General features: G+C 36.4%; 1 protein-coding gene across 1 annotated transcript in view; it reads right to left on the bottom strand.

Annotated features, from left to right (window-relative positions):
- Positions 1 to 14,239, bottom strand: part of PTPRD (protein tyrosine phosphatase receptor type D) — a 406,959-nt gene that overhangs the window by 186,492 nt on the left and 206,228 nt on the right. The window contains exons 7-9 of the mRNA XM_045562129.1: positions 9,985 to 10,173; positions 6,285 to 6,395; positions 2,669 to 2,938 (exon numbers count right to left, since the gene is read on the bottom strand). Coding sequence (XP_045418085.1) covers positions 2,669 to 2,938; positions 6,285 to 6,395; positions 9,985 to 10,173 — 570 coding nt within the window. The remainder of the gene's footprint in view (positions 1 to 2,668; positions 2,939 to 6,284; positions 6,396 to 9,984; positions 10,174 to 14,239) is intronic.

Below are 14,239 nucleotides of genomic sequence, written 5' to 3'. Positions count from 1 at the left end.
AATTAGATGAAATGACAGCAAAGAACAGTTTTCTAGGTGGTCAAGAAATACAGTGAAACATACATGGGTGACACAAATCCTATTTTACCAGAAGGGCTTGACAGCATATTTTTAGGCTTGTATCCAAATCTACCACTTATTAGCTAAGTGATCCCAGATACATTCCTTAACCTCTTTTTGCTTCGGTTTCCTCATGTGAAAAATGGGAAAAACTGTATTATTGAAGTTGTATTATACAGCTGAGTAACTATATTTCATGGGTTTGCTAGGAAGATTAATGAGCTAATCCAGTAATGCTCTTAGAATGTATCTGGAACTCTCACAAAACATTAGTTGTAATTATTATTATTATTATCCCCAAAGCTTGGCCAATTAGCCCTTTGCTTCGAGAAATAAGTAATATAACTGAAATACCAATAAACATTGAAAAGAACAAAATTTGGAATACATCGAAATGAAATTAAATTACGATGAAGAATAGTATCTATATTGTTGTAAGACATTACTAAACTTTTCTTATAAACAATCTAACCAAGAATTTTAACATAAAAGAGAACAGAAGGTTCAAATCAAAGTGCTTTTTTCTGAATATTTAAAAAATGCTGAAGGTACTAAATTGACATAATCACAAATCACTTTTTAAAGGATATTACTGTCATAATAATATGTATTCTATATCTGTATATTCTATATCTATATCTATCAAAAATATCTGGGATTACAGCTTCATGACAAACACTTGCAATTAAATCCATCTTTTCATAGATCTAATTCTTTCCTTTTAGCAGAACACAACTCGAAATACTACTAATTAAGATTACAAAACATCTACATTGGTAGCCTCCTATTTAAGTGCCTTACTGTAAACAATGATTCTGAAAGGCAGTGATGTTACAGTAGAAAGGAGAATTCTACCATCTACCATCTGACTTTTTAGAGAAAACCCAGAAGGTAACACTCATATAATCAGCCCATTAGTGTCCTTGTTTCCTTGTCAATATAAACGCAAAACTATAACATCTCCTAGAATGGCAGCTTTTCAAGAACAGTAAACTTGTACTTCTTAATACCATATTTCCCTATGCCCAGAGCACACAGCCTGGCACCGAGGAGGTTTTTAATGACAATTCTTAAATGACTAACTGAATGAATGAGTCAGTACCCATTCTCCTCACTCTCTTCAGCCTGTTCTTTTTGTTTGGATTTATTTTACTTTTTTTTTTTCCCTTCAAGATTCACCTTTATGTTTTATGTATTTATCTTTGAGGTGGATAGGGTAGGGAAATGGCAAGAGTCAGGAAAACAAAGATAAGAAGGTGAACAAGCTATCAGTTTAATGTGATTCTTGCCTTTGAATTCTTTAAAGGTCTTCAGTACTTAATGTACTTCAAATATTTAATGCTGAAATGGTCATTATGAGAAAAGGTGATTCAATATTTACATATTACTTGAAGAACTACAGAATGATAATATTTGCCCAAAGAAATGTACCAAAAATAATAATAAAAAGACATTTGTTCAAATATTCTGACCTGGCATTTTTTTCAAGGAAGTGAGTGATCCAGATTTCCCCTACTTATCTTTCTGAACTTTCAAGGCAAATAACAGTATTACTAATTAAAGTTGTGTTTACTGGTATTTAGCTGACATTAGTAGTTTCACTAGGTCACATTTGTTGCACAGTGTAAGTTTTGTATCTGTAATGTATGGATAAGTACGTTTATTATTTTAAGAATATGCAATACAATAGTATTTCAAATAAGTATAAATGTTAACGTGTATTTCTTTTCTCATGTCACTTTACTGGTTTTCTATGGCATCTATTTGATATGCATGCTTGGTTGGAGATATAACACCAATTATAACATATATGTTACATTTTCTAAGATCATGCTTCCTAGAAAGGGAAGATAATTTCACAATAGTTCTAAACATTTGCAGAAAACTCCGACTGACCCAATTTGCAAACGTTTTCTAGAATTCTATAAACACTGAGTAAAAAACAACTGGTACCCCCACACACTTGCATTCTTTTTTTCCTTTGATTCAAAAATATTCATGGAATATAGTACTTTGTTTATGTTTAGCACATGTATTTTAAGAAGAGACTATTTTTTGAACATTCGTATGTGCAAGGTGCAAGACAAAACTAAAACAGAATATAATGCTAGTTCCATTTTAATTTTTATGGCAGGACCCACCAAAAATTTAAATCATCTATTACTAGATTATGTTAATTTTAATTCTCTTTCTCTTCTTTTTATTTTGTCTGCAGAGATTTTGAGTATTCATTGAAACTTATTTGGATTTTTCTTGTGACTCTTCTCAAGGTTCTGCTCTACTATGACATCTATGCGCATCACCTCTACCAGAACGGTCGACCATCTCTAGCATTCCTAATTCTGTCTGGTTAGTGCCTGGGGCCTGTCTGTTTTTAAATATTTTAAGGATTACCTCTATTTAGGCTGCCAAATAAATTTAAGAAAGAACCTGCCTACCTAGACATATATATCTTATATAATACCATAGACATGATTAGGCTACGCACATTTGAAACACTGAATGATGAATTGATTCATTTTAGAATTTCAAGGACAGGCTTTCTAGAAGCATTAGTCAGATGGCTTGAGTGTACCCAGATCCTCAAAGCATGATCCATTCAGCATACCTTTGACAGTGATCTGTGCTATTGCTTCAATGACACCCAGTGTCGACATAGCAACACAGGTGTAATTTGCTGACTGTCTTACATCATTCAGTTCTAGGACATTTCTTCCTATTGGCATATCATCTTCAGGTGTCAGATCTTCTGCCCCCAACATCCACTTTACATAAGGCATTGGTGACCCCACGGCCACACAGGTGATATTAACGCTTCCACCTGGCATGATTTCATGATTAGTGGGTGGGATAGAGAATCTTGGTGGGACACGGCGAACTGGAACAAAACACAAGGGAAGATGATAACATATACAAGGCAAGAAAAAAAGTGGATTGTTAAACACATGACATGCACTGTACAGACACAAACAATTGAAACATATTGTGGCTCGTCCAAAAACGGAACAAAGGAAAACTGTGGATAATACAGACCATACAAGTATGGTGTGTGTATACACAGAAGAATTTAGTTTAGTCATTGATACCTTAGACACATTCATACAAAAGTTGATTCAGACCTACAAGGGCCCCACAAATAACTATCTACATACTAACAATACACAAACATCATGCATAAGATAAACACAAAAACATATACATGCATGCATGTATATGCAGAAAAGGGGGCTGGAAGGGTCATCAGCATGTTGAGTTGAGTATCAAAACCAACTTCAGTACTGCGCACTTCCAGCTGATCTGAATGTACGTGTGGGACCACACTATCACATCCCAGCCCTAGAAAACATCACCTAGAGTGCACTGAAAGTGCACTTTATTTGCTTTCAGATTCAGAGTGGATGCAGCCTCATACTAACACCGGAACAAACACAGAAATGTATATACATATCAATTTACAGTCACAGAAGAAGAAACAGGCTAACACCAGTAGAGATACTGGGTTGGGTCATGCAAGGCATGCACAAGATGGAATCTCAAGGCCCATGCTAAGGATAATGGGAGAATGGCTGGAACCCAAGACAACAATGACAGTGAAGAAATAACGGAGCAATAGAACTAAACACAAAGGGAGAAGGTAAAGTACAATGACTGAGATGGGGAGTTAGAGGATGATAAGGTTGAAAGTTGGAAGATATTAGATTAAGCTCAGGTTGTTAAAGGTAAGATTTGCAAATTCAGGAAGGAAGCTGGTATTTCACATTCAAGATTCCACTCAATTTATATCTAAGGTAAAACCACATAAATGATGACAAAATCTAGTAAGAGGCTTTTTATGCCTACATTCAAATTGACGGACATCAGATCTCAAACATACAACAGGACATGACATTAAGAGAAGAGATCATATTAAAGCAATGTAACACAGAGAAAATTACCAAGCAATTACAGTTCAGTGTTCCTGCTTCAGACAATCTGAATGTTTATGTGTGTTTAAATACACGTGTCTTGGACATGGTACAAGGAGAGGGTGAGAGATAAGTGAGTTTCATCTTGGGCTTTTACTGGCAAAACATTACACCATGAGAATTTTAGCTCATTATTTTATTTGCTTTCAGAGAATAATCTTTTGGAGCACACTTTAAATACAGATAACAAAGTGATTTTAAAAAATTATAAATAGACTTATAAACAAACAACCTCATAACCCCAAGAAGAAGATAAGTAAGTAATTCTGTCTGAAAACTTTTTGGCTGCACTCAAGGTCGAGATAAACCTCCACTGATTCGAGAGGGCTCACTGCGATGGCCTCGTGGGTGAATGACAGTCATAGGAGAGGAAGAGAGAGCTAAGCATGCCTCCTGCAGCCAATTCACAGAGGTTACACAAAGCAAGCAGGAGCCAGTGTAGACTCTGAGGTGTCGAAGAACATATCAAGAAAAATGGAGGAGAGTTTAGTCTTCATGCTTGGGATTAGGGGAACAACTCTAAAATGTCATTCTATGGGCAGCAGGCATCCTTATCAAACAGAAATTAAAGGTGGGGTGGGAGATGGGAAAAGTGGAGCAGGAAGGAAAGCAGGAACACTGACCAAGTTCACTGGACCTTAGAGAGTTACGTGTTACCAGTTACCATGCACCCATGTACATTCTCTCCCGTCATGCACCACAGTTAGATACCACCAGCAAGCACCAGAAGCCATGGCCAGGGCATTCTCTGCTAAAACATACCATTAACCAAAAGAAGACCACAATGCAGCTACATTCATTTCATTTGTATTCTTTGTTATTGGTTTAATTAATAGTTTTGTAAGGTGGGTAAAAAGTAAAAAACACACCAACCTTCTCGCAGCTCTGAGGGATGTAGGGGGTTTGATGCAGAACACAATGAAATGAGGAAAGGAGAAAAACAAGGGAAACACAGAGAGAGTAAAAAGGCCATATCAAGGCTTTCAACTGCTACTTGAACATCTCTATTTGCTCTAGTTCACCCTTCCTACCTCCGCTAGAAAAGTTAGCAATATCTCATGGACTAACATGGTATTAGAAACAATAGCTAGCATCATTTTGAAATTTTCCACGGAAGAAGGTACACATGCCTCATGCAGCAAAGGAGGGCACCAATCGTGAGAAAGGGGGTCAAAGGGCTTTCAAAGAATTTCGAGAAGAAATGGTTTTCTCCATGTTCCCCCACCCCACACTCCACAGAAGGAAAGGCGAGAAAAACATCCCCAGGGACACAAAATTATCTCTAACAAAAATTTCAAAATCAAGCTAGATATTTTCTTAAGGGAACCCATCCTATTGTAACTTAAAAGCCCTCTCAGTCTTTTATCTGTTCCCACCCCCACCCACGCCTTTTGTGGTTATTCACAGACATGTAGACCAGGAATAAGAACATTTCCATTGGACAAAAAACTACAGGAACTGGCTTTGAGAACTCTGGGGAAGAGCAAGCACTTCTTTCTAGTTGAAACGAAAGGCACAGCCATATATAAGCTCAAAATTTAATCACTTCTATTAATTTATGAGAAAATATGAATGCATCTTCATAAATCATTCTTGTCCCAAGGACAGCTAATGTTATATTTTAAAATACAATCAGTGTTCCATGACATTGGAAAAAATTAAACTATTCAGTAAGTCTTAATAATTTAAACAAATGTGTATATATGTGCATATACATAATACTACATGTTTATAATTAAGAAAGGAGAAGAAGAAGGAAGGAAATACAATGTGCTATTTACGAGTAGCACCTGTTTTATAAAGTTAGCAGCTTTACCCTTACAGTTCAGCAGCAGAGGTCGTGAAGACATAAACACCTTTATGCTTGGAGTTGCACAGAGAACTGATTAGAAGCACACCAAGCAATCATTTCAGGGTTTGTAAGGGAAGGGAAGCGAAACAACAGAAAAAAAACGAGGGAGGAAAGAAGAAAACCTCAAACAAATGCAAAGCACAGTTCAATCAATGCAGTAAAAATAGAAATCAAGGTGTAAAAATGCAAATATACTTACAACTTCAAGCCTCGGGATAGATTACACTCAAGAGTTGTCTTTCTTTTTTCTAAACAACATATTATTTTACTTCTCTATTTACTAAAATGCTTCAGCTATTACCAAATGAGCTTGTTAACTATTAACATTAACAATGCAGACCCCGCAGGTGTCTCAACTCCCCCTGAGCCTAAATGCAGAAGCGATGCCTGGGTTATGTCACTCCTACCTCTGACATATAAATTGGCAGGGGCGGAATAGCGAGTGCCCGCGCTGTTGGTGGCAACACACTCATATTTTCCTTGGTCAGATTCTTCACTCTGTTCGATCTGAAGGGCTCCTGTATGGATATAAAATATATTGCCAAAGAAATGGTCAGAGAAGGCTTTCTCACTTCAGAAAACTAAACCTCTTAACAATATGAAAAGCCCTGCAAAGCGAAGGTCCGCTCAACGTCGATTCAATCTCTTGCTAAGGTGCACAGACAGAAAATGATGCGATGAGAAGAACATATAGAGATTATTTTTTTTTAACATCATCAATGCTAGCATAAGAAAACAATATCTCTTTTCCCAAGCAAGTTTTCTAGTCATAATTAACACTCTTATCTCCTAGACTAATAAAATGAAGATGGGTGAGACTGCTTCAAGGAAGTATGGCTTTTAAATAAAACAAAAGATTAATTTTTGGTTTTGTTTTGTTTCATTTTGGTACCAAAAGTGGCGCAAAAGAGAGTATGCTCAAAAAAAACCAGGCTGGGTTTTCAAGAAAGTCTTCTGTGGAAGAAAGCCAAAAATACGCAGCGAGTACAAAAAGGCTGCACAAAGTGAAAAATTAAAATTAGTCATTATAAATTATCAAAATATCACTTAAAGAAACAAAACTCCCTTAAGACATGCAGATTTTTAAGAAAAGAAAGACAGTTTGCCACAACTTACAATCATTTATTAACGTTTGCTGAAAAACAAAGAGCAGTTGAATTAGAAGATTTTAAAAAAGTTAAAAAGCACGGCCTGTGCCACAAGGAAGAGCCAACCAACCACTGCTTGAGGACCTCGAGACGGATCCCCTAAGACACCCATCAAAATCCACCAGTGGGATTAGCAGTGTGGTGTCACAAAACCCCAAGAAAAATACAAAACAAGAATTACAAAAGAAATGCACAATGAGTCAAAGTATGAAAAACCGGCAATACCACATACCACCAAGAATACTGAGCACCTTTTGTTTCCATAGCCTGAAGGACAGAAGATCCAAAAATCCAGAGGCGAGTAATCCAAGAAAAAAAGAAGTGGGGAAAAAAGCATCACTGTCAGACTGTAGGCGAGTGGGATCAGGTGGAAAGGGGAGTCATTCTTTGACTTTAAGACATTAAGAGAAAAAAGAATTGAAGAACAAAAGCAAAAACCTTTTGAAAGATAAAGACAAAAAGCAGATGTTCCAGGCTGTCTTCTGCATGTCTGCCACTGTTCTCCAGACCACCTTGGCTTTGGTCCAGAACAAGAACAGCTAAGGAAGAAAAAAATGATCTTTTTTTTTCTCCGGTTGGACAAAAAAAAAGGAACAAGAAGAAAAAAAAAAAAGAGAAAAAGGAAAAAGGAAGAAGAAAAGAAAAAAAAGAGGGACAGATGGTACGCTGTGACTGGTCTGTGGTCTAAAGACCGGGATATGCTTTCTTTGAAGCATATCACAACTTAAATAATCATTTTCATAAAGAAAGAAATGAACAAAACAAAGAGAAAAAGAAAAAGGAAAGGAAAGTTCACAATATGAGAGTCACTGATCATAACCAAACAGTACAAAGGAAAAAAATAAAGTTGATGGACATTATTGGAATGATTCTGAAAACAGGACAAAGATGAGAGGGATGAAAGGACAGGAAGAATGAGTAAGATCATTCTGTGAACGTTAGTTCAGCACTCTTACCTCTTATTGGTGTACCACCTGGGTGGATAATATGAATGCAAATAAGATTAGAAAGAAGAAGCATTAGTACGAGAAGAAGGAGGCTAGGGCTGGGGAGAAGAATTAAATTAGATTTACAGAATTAAATAAGGTCTTAAAAGAAACTTGAATTACTATACTGGTAAAACAGGAATATATTAGATAGTATTATTAGATCATAAAGCAAGTTGCATTATACCACAGAGGGCAAAGACCACAATAGGCAGCATTGCCTTTCTCAGAGAAGCAACTGAGTTCTTAGGTCTGGGGTCATATAGGGTTAGAATTGTATCTTATATGCCTCATATCCCTTTTAAAAAAAGAATTGTACAATATTTTTTAAAGACAGTTTAGGAAACTAGCTAATCTATTTAAGTATATATATAGATATGCACATATATATATACTGTTATAGGAAATACTAAAGACTAACTAGAAACAAACACTGTTGGTTGGATATCTTATGCTACTGATGTACTATGCTACATTTGTGTGATACAACTTGTGTACTATTTTATTTTTCTATACAGTGTTCTTACGATAACAGTTCTGTGGAGGTGTGTGTGTGCGCGCCACTATGGAGATCTGGTGTCTACACTGACAGTTAGTAAAATGCATGCCATGCATTTTATTAATAATAATAATAATAATAATATTCTGAATATGGAAATTAGTGGGGGTGAAGTGCGCTTCAGAACTAAGCACTTACCAATAGATTCTGGAGATTTAAATACGGAGAGAAGAAAGACAGCATAAAAATATTATTATATTCCTTATAATTTGGTACAAATTTTTCAGAGTTAAAGCTTTATATACTAAATCATCTATGTTACATGTGAATAATTAATTCTTTATTTACAATAACAGAATGCTAATCTACACAATTCTGCTGACAACAAGCAAAAGAGGAGTTAACAAGACGCTTTAACATCACAGGACAGGTCAAAAGCTGAGAATTCTGGGAAGACAGGCAGTTAAACAACTTAGAATTCTATACCAATATTACTACCAATGTCAAAATAAACAGCTTATTAGTATATGTCCCCATGAAATTACCTAGGGACAGGCTGTAAAACTTAAGAAATTTAGAATCGTCTCTACTTTTAATCTAAAGAGAGCAAAGGAATAAACTTGGGATGGGGGTGGGGAAGGGAGAAAAGGGTAAAGAGAGAGGGAAAACAGCAAAAGCTGGAGTCTACACCAAAAGCAGACTTCTGTAGATCCAGTCACTGGAGGGTTCAAAAACCTTTAGTGTGGGCGCACACTACTGTGGCTAAGGTGTAGAAAATGTTCACTCTCAATGAGATCATAATAGTATTAATAAAAATCCCCTCCTTTCACTGGTACTTTGTAAAGGACTTTTTAAAAAATATATCTGTTTACTCATGAGATAACATTTCTGTGCTTTATGTATTAGTGAAAAGAAAGCAGATGTGCCCAAGCTTACTAAACTTCGGTACTTTGATGAGTTCAAATGGAGAAACGGCAGCAGAAAACAGACTTTCATAAAATTGAATCATTGTAGTGTTTAATATGAACATTTTGTTTTTAATGGATATAACCATTGGAACTCCTTGCAACTTCTGAATGAAGTCCAATGTTGAAATAAATTTGTTTCAAAAGAAAACAGAGAAAGAAGAAAGAAAGAGGAGAAAATGGATCCATCAAATACTGCAGAAAAGCAGTAAATTAAAAAATTATCAAAAATACAGTCACAGCAGTGAGCAATGTGGATTAAACAGAAGCTGCAAAACACACAGAGAAGAGGAGAAAAACAGACTCTGAAACAGGCTATGACATCACAAACATGGACAACACGGTAAGTAACAAGAAAGAGAAGAGGGAGAAAAATCAATACCTAAAAATTAAAAATAAATAAAATAAAAATAAAAAAATAAAGAGAAAGATTAAAAGAAGGGGAAACAAAACAAAACAAAAAAAAAAAAAACTTGTACGAGTTAGTAGAAACAGTAACAAGACCCTACCTGATCGTAACTGCTTAATACGACCATTGTTGTTGCTTGTGTCCACGGGTAAGAAATCTTTAAACCAAGTGATTTCTGGATCTGGATTGCCACTGGCTGCACAAAGCATGGTGGCCGTGCGCGTACGCTCAACCACCTTCAACTGTGGGCCCATGTCAATGGTAGGGAAGCCCCTGGGAATTTGATCCTCTGCAAGACAAAAGGTGATACAAACATTGTGTTAACAAGTCTGATGCCCAAAATTCAAGAGATTTTGCCCATAAATCCCTCCCTTTACCTTATTCAGCATTTACTGAGAACCTAACACAAACCAGGCACCATTGCACTATTAGACAAGGACACAGTCACAATGTTCTTCCTGACCAAAGAGAGAACAGTCTCTCTAAGAGCACAGATGGAGAAGTAATGACAGCATTTGAGTCCGAGCAGGCCAGTGAGTATCAAGAGGAAGCCCCTATTTGGAATGGGCCTTTAGGAACGAGTAGAGTTGGCCAAGTTGCAAAAAGGAAGGGGATTTTAGAAAGATGGAAATGTTACAAGTATAGCACCGAGTCAAGAAAGCTTTCACCGAAGGAAAAGCAGCAGCAGCGGCCTAAAGAGCACACAGGGAACAAGCAAGTGCTGGTGAAGCTGTCTGATTCAGAGCTGACACATTTTTCTTATAACTGGCTCTGTATTTTTTTCACAGAAGCACGAGGTTCAACCCAGACGAATTCCTTTGTAGGAAGTTTCAGTTAACCAGAAAATTGTCTCAGAATGAGACAACAACAAAAGCAGCTCTCCATTAAGGACATAAAAGCAATGTTCCTTGGGGTAAGGGAATACTTTCCTCCATCCCAAAGGCCTGCATCATTTTCAGTTGTTAGAAAGTTCAAGTTCTTAAATTTTGATCTCTAACTCATCCAAAGTTCACTTCTGCTTTTCTACATCTAATTGTTCTAGACCCTCATTCTTGAAAAATTAAAGTCCTCTTAAATGCCACAATCATGCTCCACATTGATAACCAATATTGCCAGGTCTTCTAGCCATTATTAAAAAGGTGTGTTCTATCCAAGCATTGAAGGAGTTTTAGTTAGATGGGTGATAATCATCCAAATTATAACATGGCCATTGGTTTGAAGATCATTATGAAACATACTGACTTCCAATTGGGTCTGGTATTAATTTAATCAACACTCCCCCATGACCACTGATAAATTTTCATGAGCTACTAATTCGAAAATGACTCAAAAGCAGAAAGACCAGTGAGTAAAATGTTAGAAATCATCAAATGTGGCCTGTAGCTTCTCCTTGGATGCCCCCAACAATCTCCAATATGATCCATGAATCCACAGTTGATCCTAAATCTCAATGATGTTGAGTTACAATTTCTAGTAAAGAAGCTCCATTTTGATGCCTCCACTGTGTTGTCAGTAAACCCTTTGTGTTCTCCACTTTGTCCCCTCTTTCGCCTACAGGGTAAACTCAATCTCCTGAACCTGGCTAGCGAAGTAGTCCTTTTAAATCAGGCCCCATTTTTCTCAGCCTCTCGTGGATGGATCACTTCCCCCATAGGAAAACATTTCTTCTGCCCATACTAAAATTCTCACCATTTCTCAGCAAATCACGTGTGTTGAATACTCTGTGCCTCTAGGAAGCCAATTGGCCCAAATTACCTTCTCTGTAAAGCTTTCCCGAATTCTCTCAAACACATTTAATGTTTTCCTCCTCAGAGCTACCATAGCAGTGGGTATCTAAAGCCACTGTCGTGTACTTATTATTAGTTTGCCCCTCTCTGAGTTCCTCCATATCTCATTTGTATTCAAACCTCTTGCCATCATGCTAGCCTAGATTTCCAGATTTTAAGGGAAACTCCAGTGATTCCCAAGCCTAAGTATGAATATACCCCAGTGATTATAATTGTTTTTCCCTACTACACACAACTTCTGGTAGAAAGGTAATCAGAGAAACAGTTAAGGACTGGAGAGATTTTGAATATGAATGTTGAAAGAATGTCAAGATACTACCAAAAAATAAAGCTCTCAAGAAAGAGAAAGTTCAGTAAATAGATCCAGTTAATTATAAGAGAAAGTTAATGAGATAATAAGGAAAAGTATAGACTCTGGCTCTTCCACTGGGCAGGATAGACAGTATGTACCTTTTACTAACAGTCTGTGAAAGAAGAAAGGAAGTTGTGGCAAGTTGGACTTGACACCTGGATTCAGTACAGAATTATTTCCCGTCAGACCATGTAATTATGACTAGGGACTAAAACAACATATAAAAATAGTTAACTTCAATGAGCCATATTTTCCTTAAGTTGAAAGACATGGCTCTTTTGAGGAAGTAGTCACACATTCTGTTTATCTGAATGCTTAAACAGCACCAGCCAAGCAGAGGTCTACAGAGGACAAGTGCCAGCAACAGTAGTTAAAATGGAATTTCCAGAAGATATTTTAAGGATCTGAGAGAAAGTTAAAAATTAGAAATGGGATGAGGAATATCTTGCAAATTAGGCTATGCTAATTTTAATAATCTATTCCACTTGAATTTCATCAGGGTGTTCTTTATGTCTTTAAAGGTTTTGCCAATATATTTATATCTATGGTGTGGTTCTAATGTTGTTTGGGGCAGGGAAAGCAGAAAGATCAATAGCTGCTGTATCACACACATTATATTATTAAATATCTCACTTGGCAGCTATTGACACAACATGCTTCAAAGGATAAAAATAATTTACCTCAAGTGTTCCAAAGTCAACTATACTGCCTTCATCATCCAGAGATGAGTTTCTAAAAAGGTCTTAAGATTTTTTTTTGCTGTTGTTATGTTCCATTTTTAAAGCAACCAACTTAGGTTAATAAAAAATCACCTTGGGATTCCTGAGTGGTTTCTGTATTTCCCAGGGCACTGCATCTTCCCCAGGGTGTTTAACTACTAGTTACATTTGCATGCATAACTATTGCTCTGCTAGTCATTACTTTTCTTCCACAAGTTCATCTCTCTGAGCCAATATTCAGTGCCGATCAGTGGCAAGTGTCAAAGGCTTAAGATTTTGAGCCACTTACTAAATAAAGGCTCTTACCAAAGAAATCTAGATTTAATAACCATTTATAAGAAACAAAGTCCTCACCTTCGGGATAGCTGACCAAATTGACTTGTGCCCTCCTGAAAGCAGTGTAATACATTTGCATGACCTTTCTTTTCCTTCTTGGCTCATAAAGAACACTCCAGAGCCCCCTTTTCATATACAGGAGTGCACAACAAAGATAATCTTTCTTGCATACTAATGGGACAGAGAATGTAAAGAGTGTTCCTTTCTTATTTTTAATAAGGGTAATTAAATTCTATCCATTCCCCCCTTTGCACAGAACCTCTTTGAATGTGCTTTCTTCATTAAATTTTCATGAGAAACATCACAATGTAACAGATTCAAATAGCCAGAGCTGTTACACGTTGACAGTTGTGGCTTGTTTCCAATTTGACTGTCAGGTATTTGGCAATAAAACTCAGTATTCAACATAAAACAAACTGTAAAATAATGAAATTTATAATTGAAATGCTTATCTCAGTGGGTGTAGTTTAGAAGATGTTAATTGCTTTTTTCTTACCCTCTGCATTTATTAGTGATTTATATAAAACTGCCTTGGCCATTTGATAACATCAATTTTGACAGCTCCTCAAATGTGTGGTACCAGGAACTTGAGAATCAAATCAATACCCCTAATACCTTTAATGACATAAACTTTCATAGGAAAAAGCAGCTAGGAAAAATTAACAAATTGTCAATATGTTAGTAGCTTTAAACCTTTACATGAGGTGAAAAGAAAAACATTTTGTCCTATTCATTAATGTGCTCATTAAGCTTTAAAGTGCCTTACTTATCACAGTTCGATATTAATATTCAATCATGCAGAATTAGCTACTAATTCATCAACAATTTAAATCAGACTTGACCTTCACAAAGCCATTTGGTCTGTCATTTTGAGAGGCCATTAAAGGGCAGATTACTACATACTTGTGCTTAGTGAATCGTGGAGTCATACATATTTTGTTTGGAATGGCAGCTGTAATAGACCTGGAAATATAGCACATTCTTTGAATCTGTTTGGTGTCTTAATGAAATATGCTGATATGAAACTTTCAGTTTCATTAAAGAAAGAGAAAAATGAATGCCAGCATTTTCCAGAGTTAACTTCCCACTGTTGTAGAACTTGTTAACAACCCCTGACCTACCCAGGACTTGAATCTATGGAGAAAGTAGTGTAACACTGTT

The sequence above is a fragment of the Lemur catta genome, chromosome 10 (assembly GCF_020740605.2).
Source record: "Lemur catta isolate mLemCat1 chromosome 10, mLemCat1.pri, whole genome shotgun sequence".
NCBI lineage: Eukaryota > Metazoa > Chordata > Mammalia > Primates > Lemuridae > Lemur > Lemur catta.
Note: the sequence above shows the minus strand (reverse complement) of the source record. Positions and strands in the feature narration are given on the sequence as shown.